Here is an 18,279-nt window from a genome sequence, read left to right as displayed (position 1 = left end):
GTGTATTTGCAGTCCTGGTTGGTCTGTGTGATCTATATGGTTCATGTTTATACCAGTTCTTTGCAAAGTCATGCTTTCTTAATTTAATGCATCTCTAAACTGCATTTATTGTGTGTTTTGATCTCCTTTACCGTATTTGTCTGGTCTGGTTTGGGTTTTAAATTGGACTTGTTTTCCTTGATGATAGGAAATGAATGAACAAATAGTAAGCTGTGGCAGTGATTTTCATTTATAGTAAACTTCATTCCAATACCTTTTTTTATTTAATTTTTTTACAGAATCCTACAAAAAAAAAAAGGAAACAAAATCTAATCTTTGTCTTATTCATTTGCTCTAAGCAACTCATTAACTGCTCTGTGCACTTTTTACAACTTTTAGAACCCCAAAACATATATAAAATCTTTGTCTATCAAGGCTGTTGCCTTCTAATGATCCGTCAGAAAAGTCTTTTTTTTTTGGTCCACACTTTATTGCGGCTTTTGTTTAAAAGAAAGTTTCTATAAGTTGCACTTATTTATTTGCTTTTTGTTTGCTCTATTTGTTATGTGTACTAATGTATATTCAGTTATTTATTCCTACCATCCCCATTTTGTCATGTTTTTAGGGGCTTTAAGTGTTAACCGTAAAAAAATTCTTCCCAGGTAAAGCCACCCAAATGCTCTTGACATTTAAAAGCTCACCATATATCAGTACAATGAAATGCTGTGTAATTTTCTTCATATGTTCCAGTCCCAGAAATATCACTTAAGCATGAGACTTCATGCAAACCCCATTCCCCAGCATGAAACACTAAAAATGTTTTTTTGAGATGTTAACAGACATGTACATGTTTACAGGGCCATAACTAAAATTAATCATCTCCATGACAAAATTAACCCTAAACTAACCCAAGCCCAATAAGTAGGCTATACAATACCTGTATATAGAGATCCTTAGTGCCCCCCCTCATCACAGGGCATGGTCAATGATCCCGGTTGTCCCCGGAGGAAAGCTGTTAATTTAGATATTTTTTAGAAGTTTTTTCTTTCACGTTTTGAAATGAAAGATAAGTCAGTGTTACTGGATGTAAAGTAGACATGGACTGTAGTGCTTGTCTACACATGACAAGAGCCTTATAAATATTCATGAGACTGCATAACCTTTTCCTATGATGGGTGCTTCAAAAAGTGAGTTGATATTTGCGGAATATAGCGTGAACTTAAAATACACTGTGTAATATATTTGTACTTTTTTTCATTGAATTTGGGAGAAGTTTTGATACTCTTACATCCATTAAAGCTGAAGTGTGTACTTTTCTCAATACTTTTTCCTATATTGTGCAGATACAACAATAAGTAAGCCAATTTGTAGGTTGATTTCCACAAAAAGTTTAAACACTGTGGCTCTATGGTGCTATCAAACATCGCTTAATTTGTTTGAGCATGCCGAGGAGCCTGACACAGCAACATAAGTTTGGCTCAACCAGTGGGATGAGTTTGGGGCGGGACTACCTGTTTGCCCAAAGAGTAAAAGACAGGGGAAGTGTTGAAGAGATCTGTTAATTTATTTGTATTTTTTTAAATAAACCTTTTAAAAACAATAATTATTTTTGCAATTCCATTTGGTGTTGAAATTACAACTTTTGTTTTACATTTTGAAAGTATGGTGAGAACTGTCCTGATGTGAAATGGGGTGTTTCGTGACACTTTAATTCTAGAACAAAATCTTCCTTCAAATATCATTCAGATGTATAATCACGCATTGAGAAAAGTGAGCCATCCTTTCCACTCCTTGACAGATAAATGGACCTACAGGTCAGTGTTATCAGGCAAACGTTGTGTTCTCAGCCTATTGTGAGCAGTCTGTCACAGGCAATTGCCAGCAATATAACTAATGTAGACCAACCTGCTCACAGTTTGGCTGAACAAGATCACAATCCATAATATATCGCTTTTAGCCACAATGCTTATCTCACAGAATATTGGTTGGCATCTTTTTCATGTTTGCTAAGGCTAAGGATGCTATTTAGACCTCTATGATCCTGTTTGATTTGGGGGCAGGCAGAGGACACCGTATAAGCCCTTGAAAAATATTGTGCAGGGTATTAAATGAGTTGTTTGTGCTCTTATGAGAGGGCAGGCAGAGAACTAGACATCATTGATGACTTTTCTCAAGCTTTGTGGTCTGTATTTTGCATTTGCGAACGTGCAAATATTTCATCCTCTGTTGTGTATTCTGTACTGCCCAGGGCAGCCATGGTTCAAAGACTTTAATTGCTTACATTTCACACTTAGTGCTTTTGGAATATGCCAGAAAATTTGAAATGGAACGTATTGGAAAGCAACATTGCTTTGCATGGTATATAGCAGTTATTGTTACGAAGCATGTAATTATACCCGAGGCACGACACCACTGTTTCAAACAACTTGATTACCTCAGCAGTCCTCCACGTAGGTAATCTGTCATTTAAAAAAATAAGAAGAATAAAAAATGACACTCTTGTGGCACTGATTCCTGTTGGTACATTGAAGTTTGCATCATAAAAATGATTATGAACATCAGAAACATGGTAGCATTCTATTTTTCAGTGTCTGTCTCACACATATTACATGTTACTAAAACAAATTACTGTAATAATAACAATAACAATGTGTATTTACATGCAACTGCACAAAACAGTTACACAGTACATACACATAGTTAATTAATATAACTTTGTGCTCACACAGTAACACATACACTGTTAAATGAAGTGACCGGAAACATTGAGGAGTATATCTGTAACCTGATGCTTCAGGGTCGTGAAACACTAAAACGTGTTTTACATGATTACTATTAAAATAGTCTTCATCCAAACACTAAAATGTTTTTTTTGAGACGTTAACTGAGATACTAATGCATTTTTCCCAAAATGAGTCTCATTCATGAAACAAGAGCAGAATGGATTTCTGTGTAAATTATTTGTAAAACAATGTACATTTTGTGCAAACTCTTACTAAAAAATAGGAGCAAAAGTTTTTTCCAAAATTATTTACAAAAATATATATATATATATATAATCTGTTAACATTTCATAGATGAGGCCCATGATTGCATGTTTTTTATTTAATTTTAATGGAATAGTTATTAATTTAGGCCTTTAATCAATAATGAGGGAAGGTCACTGAATTTGACCTAGAGAAGTCCTATTTGTACCTCTGACATGGTGACTGAGTACATCCATGCATGACTCTTTTCACAGCCTGTAATGATGCCACCCACAAGCATGGGGTGCAAATGTGCCTTTGTATAGTTAGGGCCCTATGAAATCCATTGCATTTTTTCCCCCAGTTCTGTTTGATTTATTTATCTATTTTCCAAAATTATTATTTCTGAATTCTGTGTTTTAAAGTGTAATGTAATTTTATTTTCAAAAAACTGTCTAATCACGTCAATATTTAGAACTTTAATTAAATGAAAACGTAACACTTACTTTTCAACACACCATAGCATTATTTTGTCAAACTAAGTTCTTCTATACAGGTCCTTACAGCACAATTCAAAACACACAATTGGAGTTATTTTTGTCAGATACAGTGCTGCACCTCAAAGCATCACAGTACTAATGAAATCATTGATAAAATATTTTATTCAGTACAAAAGTACTCTTTCTTGTGAGATATTGCTTAAAAATATAATATAATTATTATTAATTATTACTACTACATTGAATATTAAAATCTACTGCATAATAGTGATATATTTCTGTTACAATTTCTTCAATTTCACACATTTAGTTAAACTGAGCTTTTATTTTGGTGGAAGCTTTTATTTTGATGTGAAGCCCTTTCAGTTTCTGTTTGACATCGTGCAACACAATACTGACAGAGATGGTTAGTTGGGCACACGGTTATTTTTTTAAATGAAAACTAAGATGAAAACGAATCGGTTACCTTACGTAACCTCGGTTCTCTCTAGAAGAGGGAACGAGTATTGTGTAAGCTAGCTTACGCTACGGGAAAGATTCATCTTTTCTGAGATATTGAAGCCAAAAAATTATCCTTAATTTTGTATCCGTTGTCAACGCAGTGCAGCAACTGCATACCTTGAGCGGGCTAGCTAGCGAGCTCATAGGTTGCTCTGCGGCAACTGCTGCAGCCTATAGATGAACTTGAGTGAACTTGCATCCAATGACAGGTGCCCGCGCCGTCACTGTATCAAAGCCCGCCAAAATGGGCGTGGCTAGAGTGCATATAAGCGTAAGTTCGTAGGCTGGAACCCTGGTTTTCATTGAATGAAGCGAAAATCGCTCGTGGCGCGAGCACAGCCGGCTACGCAATACTCGTTCCCTCTTCTAGAGAAAACCGAGGTTACGTAAGGTAACCGATTCCTTCTCTTACGAGAGGTTCTCTCGTATTGCGTAAGCTAGCTTATGCTACGGGAACCCATTGTCAACTCCGTGCAAGCCAAGCATCCACTGCATGAGCCCCAGGGGTGGGGGGACCCGGGGGAGCCCTTGTGAGTGGGGGAATAATATTTGGCCGGCAAGAGTGCGGGCCAGTGTGTGTGTAATACATAAGCACATAGTGGGAAGGAAAAGACAGAGCGGCGGTGCCAGTCTGTGTGGAATGTGTCCCATCAGTGCAGCTCACCAGGGGAGCTGTAGCGTATTAAACCGCTAGTAGTTTTGCCTGCAGGGCGGGCACTTCCAGATTGTAAAATCTGACAAAGGTGGAGGGGGAAGCCCAGCCCGCTGCCACACATATGTCGTGAATGGAAATCCCGCTGGACCATGCCCACGAGGAGGCCATGCCTCTAGTAGAGTGAGCCCTAATGCCTAACGGGCATGGTAGGTCTTTTGACGCCGTACGCGGCAGCAATAGCGTCCACTATCCATCTAGACAGTGTCTGTTTCGAGGCGCGAAACCTTTGGTGCGCCCTCGAGCGAAGCGAAGCTGCTCAGAGCGTCTGAAAGAGGCGGAGCGCGCAGTATACAATCTCAGTGCTCTGACTGGGCAAAGGAGATTGGCGTCGCGTTCAGCTATCGGATGCTGGCAGCGCCGATAGGAAATGATTTGTGCTCTGAAAGGAGTACCGATCACCTTGGGGACATAGCCGTGTCTAGGCTTTAAAATGACCTTGGAGTCACTTGGTCCAAACTCAAGACACGCAGCGCTGACAGACAGCGCGTGAAGGTCTCCCACACGTTTAACTGATGACAGGGCAGTCAGAAAAGCGGTTTTGAGTGAAAGGTATTTCAAATCCACGGATTGAAGCGGTTCGAAAGGGGGCTTTCATAGCTCGAGAACTACAGAATTGATCCCAGATAGGAACCGATGGGAGCGCGGGGTTCATCCTTCTAGCTACCCTGAGGAAGCGGATGACCAGCTTGTTTTTCCCAGTGACTGGCGTGCAGGGTTCAGCCGCGATGGCCGCCACGTACACTTTGAGCGTGGATGGGGATCTGCCCTTATCCAGCAGCTCTTGTAAAAACACGAGCAGCGACGACACCCCACATGTCCGTGGGTCCAGGTCTCTGTCGGTGCACCATTTTGAAAACACAGACCATTTGGACGCATAGAGTCTTCTCGTGGAAGGGGCTCTAGCGTGTATGATAGTGTTTATTACTCCTTCTGGCAAAGCGACGGGTAGTCGTTGATCACCCATGCGTGCAGCGCCAAGCGCTCTGGGTGGGGATGCCAGATCGTGCCGCGAGCTTGAGAGAGGAGATCTGCTCTCACTGGAATGGGCCACGGGGCTGTCAGTGACAGTTGCGTAAGCTCCGGGAACCAAGTCTGATTCTCCCAGCGCGGGGCTATGAGGAGCACCGAGTGACGCGTTTCCCTGATCCTCTGCATTACCTGTGGCAATAGCGAGACGGGAGGGAAGGCGTAAAGTGGGCGGTTGGGCCAGTCCTGGGCTGCTGAATCCACCACTGCAGTAGCCTGAGAGAAGGGGACTGACAGGGGGCGAAGCTTTGACGGTGGTCCGGCCGCGGCGGGACTGAGCCGTCGTTTCCTTAACAAAGCTAGGAGGACTTCGGTTGCTCAGGTTTCAGCGCAATGTTAGGCCAAGGCCCGCGGGGGTGCGGCGGTCTGCGGCGGCTGTCTGAGCGTGTTCTAGGGCGGCCGCCCTGTCGACGCTGAGAAGTCTGGCTTTGCTGAGCTGGGCGCTGTGAAGAGGCTCGTGCAGGAGGCTGGTCACGTGGGCGGCCTGCAGAGGAGCTAGCGCGATGAGGCAGGAAGAGATTCATGGCTTGGGTGGCTTTCTGGACTTCCGAGAAACGGTCAACAATGCCACTCACCGCGGAACCAAAGAGACCGGACAGAGAGAGTGGCGCGTTGAGGAACGTGGAGCGTTCAGCTTCTCCCATGTCGGCTAGCGTTAGCCATAGGTGTCTCTCGGTCACAGTCAGCGCGGCCATGCACTTTCCTAGGGCTTGAGCTGCAGCTTTGGTGGCACGAAGGGCGAGATCCGTTGCGCTCCTTAGATCTGAAACAGCCTCTGGGTGCCTGCCTTTCTCATCCCACTCTCGAAGAAGGTCTGCTTGGAGGATCTGTAATACGGCCATGGAATGCAAAGCAGATGCGGCTTGGCCGGCGGCGGCATAGGCGCGGCCAACACAGGCGGAAGTAGTTCTGCAGGCCTTAGACGGGAGCACTGGCTTAGACCGCCATCTCGTGGAGGGCGGGCAAAGGTGTGCTGCTACCGAATCCTCGACCGGGGGGATGGAAGAGTAGCCCCTCTCGGTGGCGCCGTCCACCGAAGCAAGAGAGGTGGAGACATGGGATCGGTTCCTGGCCGAGAGAGGCGCGTTCCACGATTTAGAGAGCTCGGCGTGGAGTTCCGGCAGGAAGGGAGCGGCCCGGGCCGCGGGCGCCGCACGGCGACGGCTCTGAAGAAAGCAGCCATCGAGTCTGTTGGGAGCCTTCTCAGAGGGCGGTGACAACTGGTGCCCGAGGCGGTCGACGGCCTGTGTGAGGAGGCGTGTTAGTTCTTCCTCGACTCCGGCGCGGGTCCTGCTGGATTCCTGGGCCGAGGAGGAGGCTTGGGAGCCTGACCACTCCTCGCTGTTCGAAGCCATGATGGAACAGCAGCCCTTATCCTCCGCCTCGTCATCCGATATGGCAACAGTGCGGCCGCTCGGCGGCAACTGTGCGTCCCGGGGGGGCGGGGAGGGTGAAAGCGAGGCTCGAGGGAGAGGCTCCAGCGAGGTAGTCGCTTCTAACATCGGTTCCGGCAGCCTTTGGGAGCGGCGCTTCTTTCTGCGCGGCGAAACGAAAGGCAGCGCGGCGGCTTCGGTTTTGAGTGCTTCGAGTCGAGCCCGCAGGGTCGACATCGGAAGCACCTCGCAGAGGTCGCATCCGCCCGTCAGCGGCGAGCTCTGCATGTTCCAGTCCCAGGCAGAGAGCGCATATGAGGTGGCGGTCTCCGGCGCTGAGAGGGGCGCGCATGAGGCGCAGGTGGTGCGAGGCATCTTTAAAAAGACGCTTGTTGCTCTTTTTGTGAAGTTCGCTGAGGAACTAGCTTGCTCTAAAAAGGATACGTCGCCGGATGGCGTAGCTCGCAGGACGCCTGAAGGTGGCGAAGATGGCCGGCTTCTTCGAGCGCTGTCCAAGCTTGCTAGATCCCCCTTGAACGGCAACGCGGCTTCTGCAGTTCAGAGATGCGAAGAGCTTCGCTGAATAGATGAAAATCATGATTCCAGCCTACAAACTTACGCTTATATGCACTCTAGCCATGCCCATTTTGGCGGGCTTTGATACAGTGACGGCGCGGGCGCCTGTCATTGGACGCAAGTTCACTCAAGTTCGTCTATAGGCTGCAGCAGTTGCCGCAGAGCAACCTATGAGCTCGCTAGCTAGCCCGCTCAAGGTATGCAGTTGCTGCACTGCGTTGACAATGGATACAAAATTAAGGATAATTTCTCCTTTTTATGTTATTGTTATTATATTGTTTCCTCTTGCTTTAAGTGTATTAAAATGTTTGCCAATTATTCTTTAAATTAAAAAGATTCTGTTTATTTTAGATGTAGAGTAAATTCTGGAAATGTTCTGTTAATTCCTAGACTAAAATCACTAAAACTGAAACTATATAAATATTTAAAATCTAAATGGAAATTTGTCCAAAAAAAATTAAAACTAAACTAAAACTAACAAAATAATGAATAAAACTAACTAAATGTAAACTGAAATTTAAAGCAAATTTCAAAATGTTATTAAAACAAAACTGATTTGAAAATGCAAAACAAAAATAACCTTGGTTGGTCATAAATGACAGATAAACCGACACGTTATATGGGTTTATTGGTTAATTTTTTTATATTTCAATATGTAACTTAGTCAAAGTTGAGGCATATATTATATTTGATGGGGAAGAAAATGAGGCGGTGAGGGAAAGACTTACATTCTTATCAGTGGGTTGTACTGCTGCTTAAATTGATGTTGATATTTTGTTTAGTTTTAGCTGATGAAACATCTGGAAAAAATCAATAAATAAAAACTTCAGAAAACTTTGAAAAAGTTGAAAAAGTTGTGAAAATTAGATTTCATCTGCAACCTTTAAACAACTTCATACAGTAAATACCATTGTAAAGACTTTAAGTCTATCCCTCACAAACTCTTTTTTTGATAAGTAAAGTTTATCCATGTCAATTCAATATGGCATCTACCCTGACAAAGGTCTATTGAAATGTTTTTTTTAACTGTGCTCTTTGACTAATATTGGAATAATTTATGGATTGTATTACTAAAGAAATCTGTTGGCGGTTTAAAAAATGGGTGTAACAAGAATAAATTATTCTACATAATAATTTCTACAATTTCTACATAACAAGAATGATTTATGAGTATTTTTTTGTTCTTTGAAGATACTGGCTTCCCTCTCAATGGTAATATGAGTCAGCCAGGACAGGCTTTCCTCATATAAGCCTCTGCTAGACAGGTCTGATAAGAGTCCTCACTAGACAGCGATGCTTTGACCATAAAATGAAAATATGCAATCTCTCGCCAAAATCGATTTTACAACTGCAGAAATCGAAGAACAAAGACCTCTCACATCTGAGACACATCCTTTGTTTGACACAGATAAGAAATCGACCCCACAACCAACGCTGTCTGACATTTTACTTCACCTTCAAGATATAACAGTTGGAAAACTCAGAACATGAGGTGAATGCCCTTATGACACTTGCTGCTGTCTTTGTAGTCCACACAGGTTTCTTTAGTTTCTTTTGAGATTGTAAGAATGATTTGTGTCTTATTATTTATTGCAGATGTTGATATACCTTGTGCATATTTTACGTATTGGCAAAAATTATGAGCAGCTAAATATTCCATGTAATTCCCAAAGGCAAGTGTCATAGTTTTATTAAAAACCAAGCTATTATAGGCAGATGGTGGGGAAAAATCACAATGAGCAGACTTTAATAATGGCTGAAGGCATAATCTGAATAATTACATGAGCGGCGGTAATAACCATCACTCAGTTGATTGCTTCAAAAGTAGTATTAAATAATTTGGTACGAGACCTTTAAGCAATTAGTTATGCCAAATTGTTGAGTTATGAAAAGGTGTTAACCATTGATTACGTAAAATCAGCTTGAAAAACATTTTGTGCGTACATGTAGTGTCACAATGACTTACTGGTACCATGATTTTCAGGAAAGAGTTAGTGTTTGCCACCACAGATTTTAGAAACGACTTTGGATGGCTTCTGCTTATAGTTGTTAGCAATTAATCTATTTATAAATTAGGCCATGGAATACATTTCTTTAAAATTTAGCAGGAGAGTGAAACTGATCCTGATGTGTAAATATAAACATTCCCCTGTTTTTTATTCTAGATTCAAGCTCAGATGTATTGGTCGACATTTTGGGCCAGAAGGTGGCAGTAGTCATGTATTTTCACTATTGGAGTAGTTGTTTTTTGGTGCTAGATTATACACAATACAGTAGTAAATACACATCTCTCTCCTTTTTATTCATTTTGTTAACTTCAGTAAGTAGTTATTCTAACCTATCAGTGATTAAACTACAAAAACAAATGTTCTTTTATTTTTTTGCTTGCTCAGTCATGGTAATTGAGTGTATTTCAGCTGTTTATTGAGCAGTATATTGACCTCTTCAACCATGAAATCAAAGTTTGTGTTCCCTAGTGGATATAAATTGTGTTAATAAACACAATTTTAAGGATGAGTTAATTTTACATTGATTTTGTTCTTTATTTTAACTCAAGAACATGCTAAATTTACCTCCTTAGAATGTGAATGTGGATACATTCCATGCTGGGGATACAATTAATTGCATTTTTTAATACAGTATATACAGAAACTGGTGGTTTGTCAGTAAAATAAATGTTAATGATAATATATATATATATATATATATATATATATATATATATATATATATATATATATATATATATATATATATATATGTATGTATGTATGTATGATATCTTTAAAATAAGGTTACATTTGTAACATTAGTTAACACAGTAGTTAACATGAACTAAAAATTAACAATGCTTTTACAGCATTCATTAATCTATGTATATTAAATTGTATATTAACATTAGTGAATGCAATATGCACTAACTAATATTCATTAATACATGTTGTAAAACAAAATTCTTCATTGCAATTATGTATTAGTTCATGATACCTAATGCATTAACTAATGTTAATAAAGAGAACCTTATTGTATAGTGTTACCAATAATTTTGTGTTAAAGGTAGCATCTCAAGGCAATTTAGAGAGTGAAATCATACTACAAACCCATATATTGCAAAGTATACATCAATGCATGATATACATTTAAAAATATATCTATATAGAGAATTTAAACAATACAAGGGGGAAGGAGTCAATGAAAAGCTCTCCCAAATCAAAAAGTAAAGTTCTATAGATTATTTTACATTTTTTATAAATACATGTATTTATTACAGATTGCAAATAAAAAAAAATAAAAAAAAATAAAGAAAATCACCACATTTTTAAACTATGGGTATAAAAATAGATAAATAAATGGGTACAAAATAGATAAATAAATGTGAAAATAAGTAGTTAGCATAATTTAATACTTAGTAATTGAGGTATTAATTTAATTCCAGGAAGGTAAGAAAAATATACCTAATATGAATTATGTAGTCAAAATTGGAAAACTGTATGCCTTTTAGGTTTAAACAGAATGTTTTACATAAAGATCAATGCTCTAATTCAATGGGTAATGTCACCAAGACACGCATTACAATGTACATGGACAGAGTTGTTAATTAGGTGAGAATGGGTTAAAGTGCTTTTAAAAACCAAAAGTGAGGACAGGAAGACTGAATATATATATATATATATATATATATATATATATATATATATATATATATATATATATATATATATATATATATAATTTTATTTTTTCTAATTCTTTCACACTTTACGTCTACAATTTTGCACTGCTCTCATCCCTCCTTCTCCCCTCCCGTCAAATGTCTTTTGCTGTCTCTCTCTCTCTCTCTCTCTCTCTCTCTCTCTCTCTCTCTCTCTCTCTCTCTTTCCCTCCCACCCCCCAGTCTTGGTTCACTCTCACTTCAGCACGTATTTCAAACTGACACTGCAGAGTGGGTCAAACTCTTCAGCCGGTACTCTCAGCACCTCCTCTTCTCTCGGACTGTGTTGTGTTTGGAGACCCAAGTGCTGCACCACAGCCTCCCAGCCTGGATTTGGAGCAGGACTGGAGTGGTGCACCACGTGGTGGGTGCCTAGGGCTGCCTGGCCAGTGCAAGCCAGTGCTGGAAGGCAGCTGGGTTGGGGGGAACTGGAGCGGGGAGGTTGGCGCGGGGTCAGGGGAGTCAGGTAGATGGCATGAGCAGGAGCAGGGGACGCGTTGAATGTCATGTGGGAAACAGAGGGTTTTCAGACGCTCGGTATCGTGGTGATTGTGTGCGCGTCTCTCAAGCTTCTGCATCTCCTGGGGCTTATCAGCTTCTCAGAGGGTAAGAGAAACATTGCAAGATGCTTCACTTATATCAATAAAATACAGGTAATATTGGTTGGGAAAATGTTTGACATCTTGTTTTGAGAATGGAAAAGTATTGATTAAGAAATATGGTAGAAGACAAAGTGTTCCTTACAGTAAAAGCTGTAGATGTCGTACATTTCTGATATATTTTTTCAGAAGTTTTAAATTACTGTGCATGACTATGTTTTGAAAACAAAGATTGAGTTAATATAAGAGCACAATATTCATTACTTTTATGAAAACAAATATGGATTTGGAAACAAGGGACAAGTGTTTACATGTAAATGTATATAGGTCAGGAGTTTTGCATCTTTTTTAAGCCAGATGGACACATATGGTCCTTCCTCTCTTAAAAGTACTGGACAGCATTTGGTCTGTTTTAAACTTTGAGGGTTTATTTAAATTAGTTGAACAGTCAATATCTCAGCTCATGTTTTAAATGCTAGTTAAATGAGAGAACCACTGATTCAACAATTAACAAATCTAAAATACTCCTTATAATGTCCCAAAAATAAATATGCTAAACTTAAAACTTAGAATTGACTCCCTCAAATTTAACGAAAAATCTTTGTTACCAGCCTGAGAAAAAAAAGAAATTAAAAATATGCATTTTAAATTGCATTTGGTCTCTACTGTATACTGTTACAACTGTAAAACTAAACTAACAATGATTCTGAATATCCATCGTTCTCTACTATATAGTATCATAAACAGTATGGCATTGGAGTAGTATGTCCGAATCCACAGTATTCATGAAGCATTAAGCCAGAAATACCCGGATACCCCACTATTTCCGGAACGATTTTTAAGTGCAGATTGACTGGACACTTAATGATTCCATAATCCCTCGGGAGCTGAGGCAACGTCACGTTCAAAACACTGGATTTAAAGGATGCCTCTTCTCAACTGTAAATGCTATATACGGTACACCAAGATAATTGTTCCTTGTGCTTGAGTGGGGCTTGTTTAACAAAACCAAAGCAGATATTTTCTGTGGTTATTGTTATTACTTCATATATTCGGGTCAAGAGATGATGCCAACGTCCCCGGATGAAGTATGTCTGAATTCTATTCATACTACTCGCATGCATACCTAAAAGAATGTACTGTTTTCCCGGCAGATATGTGCATCCTTCATTAAATACAGTACATACTGTGACAGTATGAAGGATGCATTATAAGTTTTCTATATTTTGCAATGATATTCATCAAGTACATTTTCCCTACAAATTTCCTCTAAAAATCTCTCTCAAAAAAAAAAAAAGAAGAAATTTGGGAATCGCCCTCTTTATTTACCACGCTTTTATTTATATATATATATATATATATATATATATATATATATATATATATATATATATATATATATATATATTGTGGTTAGAGTAAGGCACTTACAATGGAAGTGAATGGGGCCAATCTATAAATGAGAAAATACACATCGTTTCAAACGTATATCCACAAGGTATAAGCATTATATGTGTTAACATTTTAGTATGATAAAATTGCTTATTAACCTCACTTGTGTATTGTTATATTCAATATTACAACCACATTGTCATGACAACAAAACCCTGTAATCCCAGAATTGGATATACATCTACATAGATGGCCAGTAAGCATATTATCACGCTTAAAACATGTAAAATGCTTATACTTTTGAAATAATATCTATTCTTAGTGATTCTACACTGGCCCGATTGACTTCCATAGAAAATGCCTTACTATAGGAGCTTTTTTTTAATAAATATGGGGCAAGTTGAAATGACTTTTTGTGATACTCAACATTATGCCATAAATGCTGTTGAATAAGCTTAACTTGTATTGAACCCACAACATTCCTGTATACATTTAAAAAAAAAAAAAAAAAAAAACATTAGATATTACTTGCTTTATGTAGAATTAGTTTAATTTGCTCCAATGTTCTATAAAAATTTGAATGAGTAACAGGAAAACAGTTTCTGAAATCAGAAATTGTTGAGTGGTGCGCCAAGCAACTGTTCCCCATAAAGTCCAACACACTCACATAGAGATTTACAGTCATTCTGCACACTGTAATATCATGCTGTTCCATTATTAGTAGTGTCCTGAGACATCAGAACACTGGGCAAAGATCATTACTCACTTTTTACTCTCTTACACTTGTTCTGTTGATTAAATGCACCTCTGTAGGCAACCCCCTCTGTCTATAACACATATACACCTAGCAATCCAAACCCAATTTACTTTCACATTGCTTCATTTTGTAGGTTATATTTTGTCATGTCTCTGTGGTTTCATTTAAATGGTTCATTTACTGTCAGTATTAGAACTAATAGGATGTAGGATGAAAAACAGTGAATCTTATTATCACAGTGTTTCTTTTCATTCATGAAATGTCAAGCTGAACAAGTAAACCTACATGTTTTAGGATTATATCACACTTAAGCATCCTTTTAATCTTCTTGAAATGTCAGCATCTTTTAATGGTTTATGTAGGGACTCTAAAACAAAAAATTCGGTCAGTCTTTGACATAGGCGATATTCGCCATTAACCCCAATCACAGATGACTTAAGCACAGCAAATGTTTTAGCCCTGATCTTAATTATGAGCTCACCAGTCTCACTGACCCCTGTTCAGAGGTTTTTTGATCACTAAGGTCATTGCTCCATGTTTTTTATCTCAGCACTGTGAATCTCAAAAGCACAAACGACCAGAGGTTGCACATAATCAGTGTGTTAGTGAAGATAAATATTGCCCATTTGACCTGCACTCATACAGGTGCACACACACACACAGTAAATGAGTGTGACTCATGGATACATAAAGTGCCCTTGTCAAATTAACATTGGCGCCAGCCATTAGCAGAGGGAACATTGCAGGTAGAAATGGTGACAGACCTTCATTCGTGGCCTGACATGTCTTTGTAAGAGATTTACAAGATTATGACAGAGGTCTGCAGATGAACTTTAGATCAGAAATACTTGCCAAAAAAGGGCTGATGATCTATGGTAATACGCTGTCAGGAGGTTTTTTGGTATAATAAGGTTCTGTTCATTAATGCTAGTAAATGCTTTTGGTATCACAAACAAATAATGAACAATATTTTTACAGCATTTATCAATCTCGGTTAATGTTAATGATTGTTCAGCCTGATCTCATGAAATTTACGCCTCGTGACATGGTGACATTTTTTCAAAATGATATTATGTGGTTCTTTACATGTATCAAGGCAGTTTGTGAAGTGAAATATCCACTGCGCTAAAAGCGAGATAAATGATCTCCTAACAGATTAGGTTTTTAAGGTTAATGTTCAGTCGAGTTTTAACCTAAACCTTAACTAAACCTAACCAATAATGTCAAAAAAAGCAACTGTGAAAAATGCTATGGCTTAAGCAGCCACGTCATTTTGTGGGGCTTATATAATACTTCTGAATCACATGTTGACATGCGTGGTCTTTCAGACTCGTACCCCTGTCGTTTGCTTTGCATGCACAACGCTCTATCGGTTGATTTCATTATGCACTAACAAGCTTGTAAATGTAGTTGATTATGTAATGCAAATGTTAAAATGTATCATCTTACAAGTCATGCACTATAGTGAAAGCAGTGGTGTAGTGGGGGCTAAAGAGGTGGGCAATATTCACATTTTTAATTATGACTCGATTTTTAAAATGAGATTATATTTTTCACACCAAATTCTATCGTTTCACTTTAGGAGCTATTTAACCAGTGAATGACATTCATGCTGACTAGGGTTGCTCCAATACCAAAATTTTAGCTTTGGAACGATACCAGTCCTGGTACCTTACTATCGGTACTAAATCAATACTATAATAAACAAATAAAAAGCCTCAGATTTATGATGAAATTACATAGAAAATTACTTGATTAAAAGAACTGCATAAAGTCTCACAGAGAAAAATTATGTGTTTTCCATTTAAATTGTTCAGGATTCAATAAAATGTTATGATCAAATGTTGTTTAATCAAACTGATGCATACATCTAAGAAATAAATATAATTCATATATTTATAATCCTATTTTATTTTTGGGAAAATCAATTGCTGCACAACAGAGCTTCACCGTAAAATTTGCTTGCGTATGATGATGATAATAATAATAATACAACCATTTATTATACAGTTGTTATGCAGAGTATTAATATTACTTTTTGAATATACATTTTTCTACAGTAGTTCTATTTTTCTGTCGATAATTTCACACAACAGTTTGAATAGAGCTTTAGTTTTAGCGAAACTTTTATTTTGACAGACCTTTGAGTTCTTCCTGTTTTTAAAGGGTTAGTTATTTCAAGCTTCCCATTATTGCTGGGATACTCCCGTCGTGACTCTCGAGCTGAAATCCCCAAGCTGCACGGAGGAGTTCATTTAAGTGTTAGCAGACGTTTATACTCTTGACACACTGCATGAAAATGAAGCACCTTTAGTGTGTATATTGTTTAATTAAATGACATAATTCTGCTGTTTAATGATTATACTTGGCCATGTCCAGAGGTTTTTTATTTTCAAATTGTAATTGAATTCATCTCAAAACGGTCCTATCTATTATAATTTTGATAATGACAGCATACTGTAATATGATACCCCAATTAGCAATAAGATGATATCGTACCATTTACATTTTTATTTATTTTTTGGTATCGTGGCATTTCATTAGTACTGGTAAACCACACAATCATAATGCTGACTGTTCTTTTTGGAATTTCATGGTCACATCACCATCCACTTGCATTTTTAAGGACCTACTGAGCTAAGATATTATTACTATTTTTCTTCAAATACGTTCTTCAGAAGAAAGAAAGTCATATACTATATCTGGGATGGCATGAGGTTGAGTAAATTATGAGAAAATTTTCATCTTTGGGTGAACTATCCCTTCAAGTTTAGGGTTAGATTTAGGGGTAAGTGTATGGTTTTTGTGGGACTCTGAAAAATCACCATAAACACGCTGTGTAATCGTCACATGCAACTCTCGCGAGACTTTGGGCAACTGGGGGGGTTACCTTGTAGACCTAACCGAAACGTCCCGACACTTGTCCTGTAATGGAGAATGTTCCGACCGGTTGTTCAGATCAATCAGACAGTCTGTCTTCTAAAGAGAATCTCTGTTTACCTTAAAAAGGGAATAAATAAATAAATCCACAATTCACTCAAAATCCACTTTCTTATCGAAGACTCACAAAACACACACACACACATAGACACACACACACACATAGACACACCAAACACACACCTCAGCTAAAAACTCTTGACTGGCAGAACCCCAATTGAGATTTTTTTTTCTCCTACTGACAGCAAAAGTCAAATAAAAAGTGCAGTGCTTCTCAAATATCTCTAAAATACTTCAAAATGGGCCAAATCTCTCCTACCATAAATCCCTTGAGGGTTGGATATAAAGCTAACAAAACAAAAACATTTGATCTACTTTAAAGTGCAGTCCAATGGGTTTGCAGAAGGTTATAACTTCAGTTCCTGTGTTCTTAGAGTTTACTTGTGAGGCAGTTTGGTCATTAAAGTGGTCTTTATTCAATTTTGTGAATGTATATCACCAACATAGGTAATGCAGATCAGTAAGACCTTATCATGAGATTGTATAGTGTAAATGTGAGTTGGTAAGTGCTATACATCACTGACTGTGGAATAGGGCTGCGCAATTAATTGATTAAATAATCAAGATTATAATTACAGCTGCAACAATTATTGAATCATGAAAAATGTCAATTATAGTAGCCCATGCATGTAGGTCTACTCATGTTGTGTCATAATTCTCTATTTAACATGTGTTTTTGCAGTGTTAGAGCATTGTTGACAAGTCGGTTGCTAATTGATTTAAAATTGTAATAGCAGCTTTGTTTTTTATGCTTTAATGGGGGCTAATTTGAGGTTGTAGGTTTAGGCAACTGGTTTCTTGATTTACTGATGCTTAAAACTGCAATTATTATAATTCAGAAATAAAAGTCATTCAGCACCACAGTTCTCAGCTTTTTTTTTTTACTTTTTGTTTTGTTTTTGTGTAGCCAACATAAAGAATAGAGCATGCAGTTGAATAACCCTAAATAATAATTTTTATGTTAATTATATTAACTGAAACTAATCACAATTACAATATCAAGGGAAATAATGATCAGTTGTAATTTTTGTCATAATTGTGCTGCCCTACTGTCATGGCTGGACTGGTAATCTGGCATATCAGTCATTTTCCCAGTGGGTTAGCCATGAAACAGGCCGAATGTGCCACGATAAGATAAAATGAGCTAGTGCGTTATACAGAAAGGACCACAAAACGGCACCGC

The 18,279-nt window shown here is 38.5% G+C and overlaps 1 protein-coding gene across 5 annotated transcripts in view; it reads left to right on the top strand.

The window, feature by feature from the left end:
* Window positions 1–18,279, top strand: part of kcnip4a (potassium voltage-gated channel interacting protein 4a) — a 239,134-nt gene that overhangs the window by 161,346 nt on the left and 59,509 nt on the right. The window contains exon 1 of one of the 5 annotated variants that reach the window (XM_052139900.1): window positions 11,573–11,954. The exons of the other annotated variants lie outside the window; for them this stretch is intronic. Within the exon in view, the coding sequence (XP_051995860.1) occupies window positions 11,855–11,954 (100 nt within the window). The 5' untranslated portion in view covers window positions 11,573–11,854. Of the gene's footprint in view, window positions 1–11,572; window positions 11,955–18,279 lie in introns of those variants that run through there. 5 annotated transcript variants of the gene reach the window in all.

The sequence above is a fragment of the Xyrauchen texanus genome, chromosome 2, assembly GCF_025860055.1.
Source record: "Xyrauchen texanus isolate HMW12.3.18 chromosome 2, RBS_HiC_50CHRs, whole genome shotgun sequence".
Lineage (NCBI taxonomy): Eukaryota > Metazoa > Chordata > Actinopteri > Cypriniformes > Catostomidae > Xyrauchen > Xyrauchen texanus.
The sequence above is the reverse complement of the archived record's forward strand: the minus strand, read 5'-3'. Positions and strand labels throughout refer to the sequence as shown.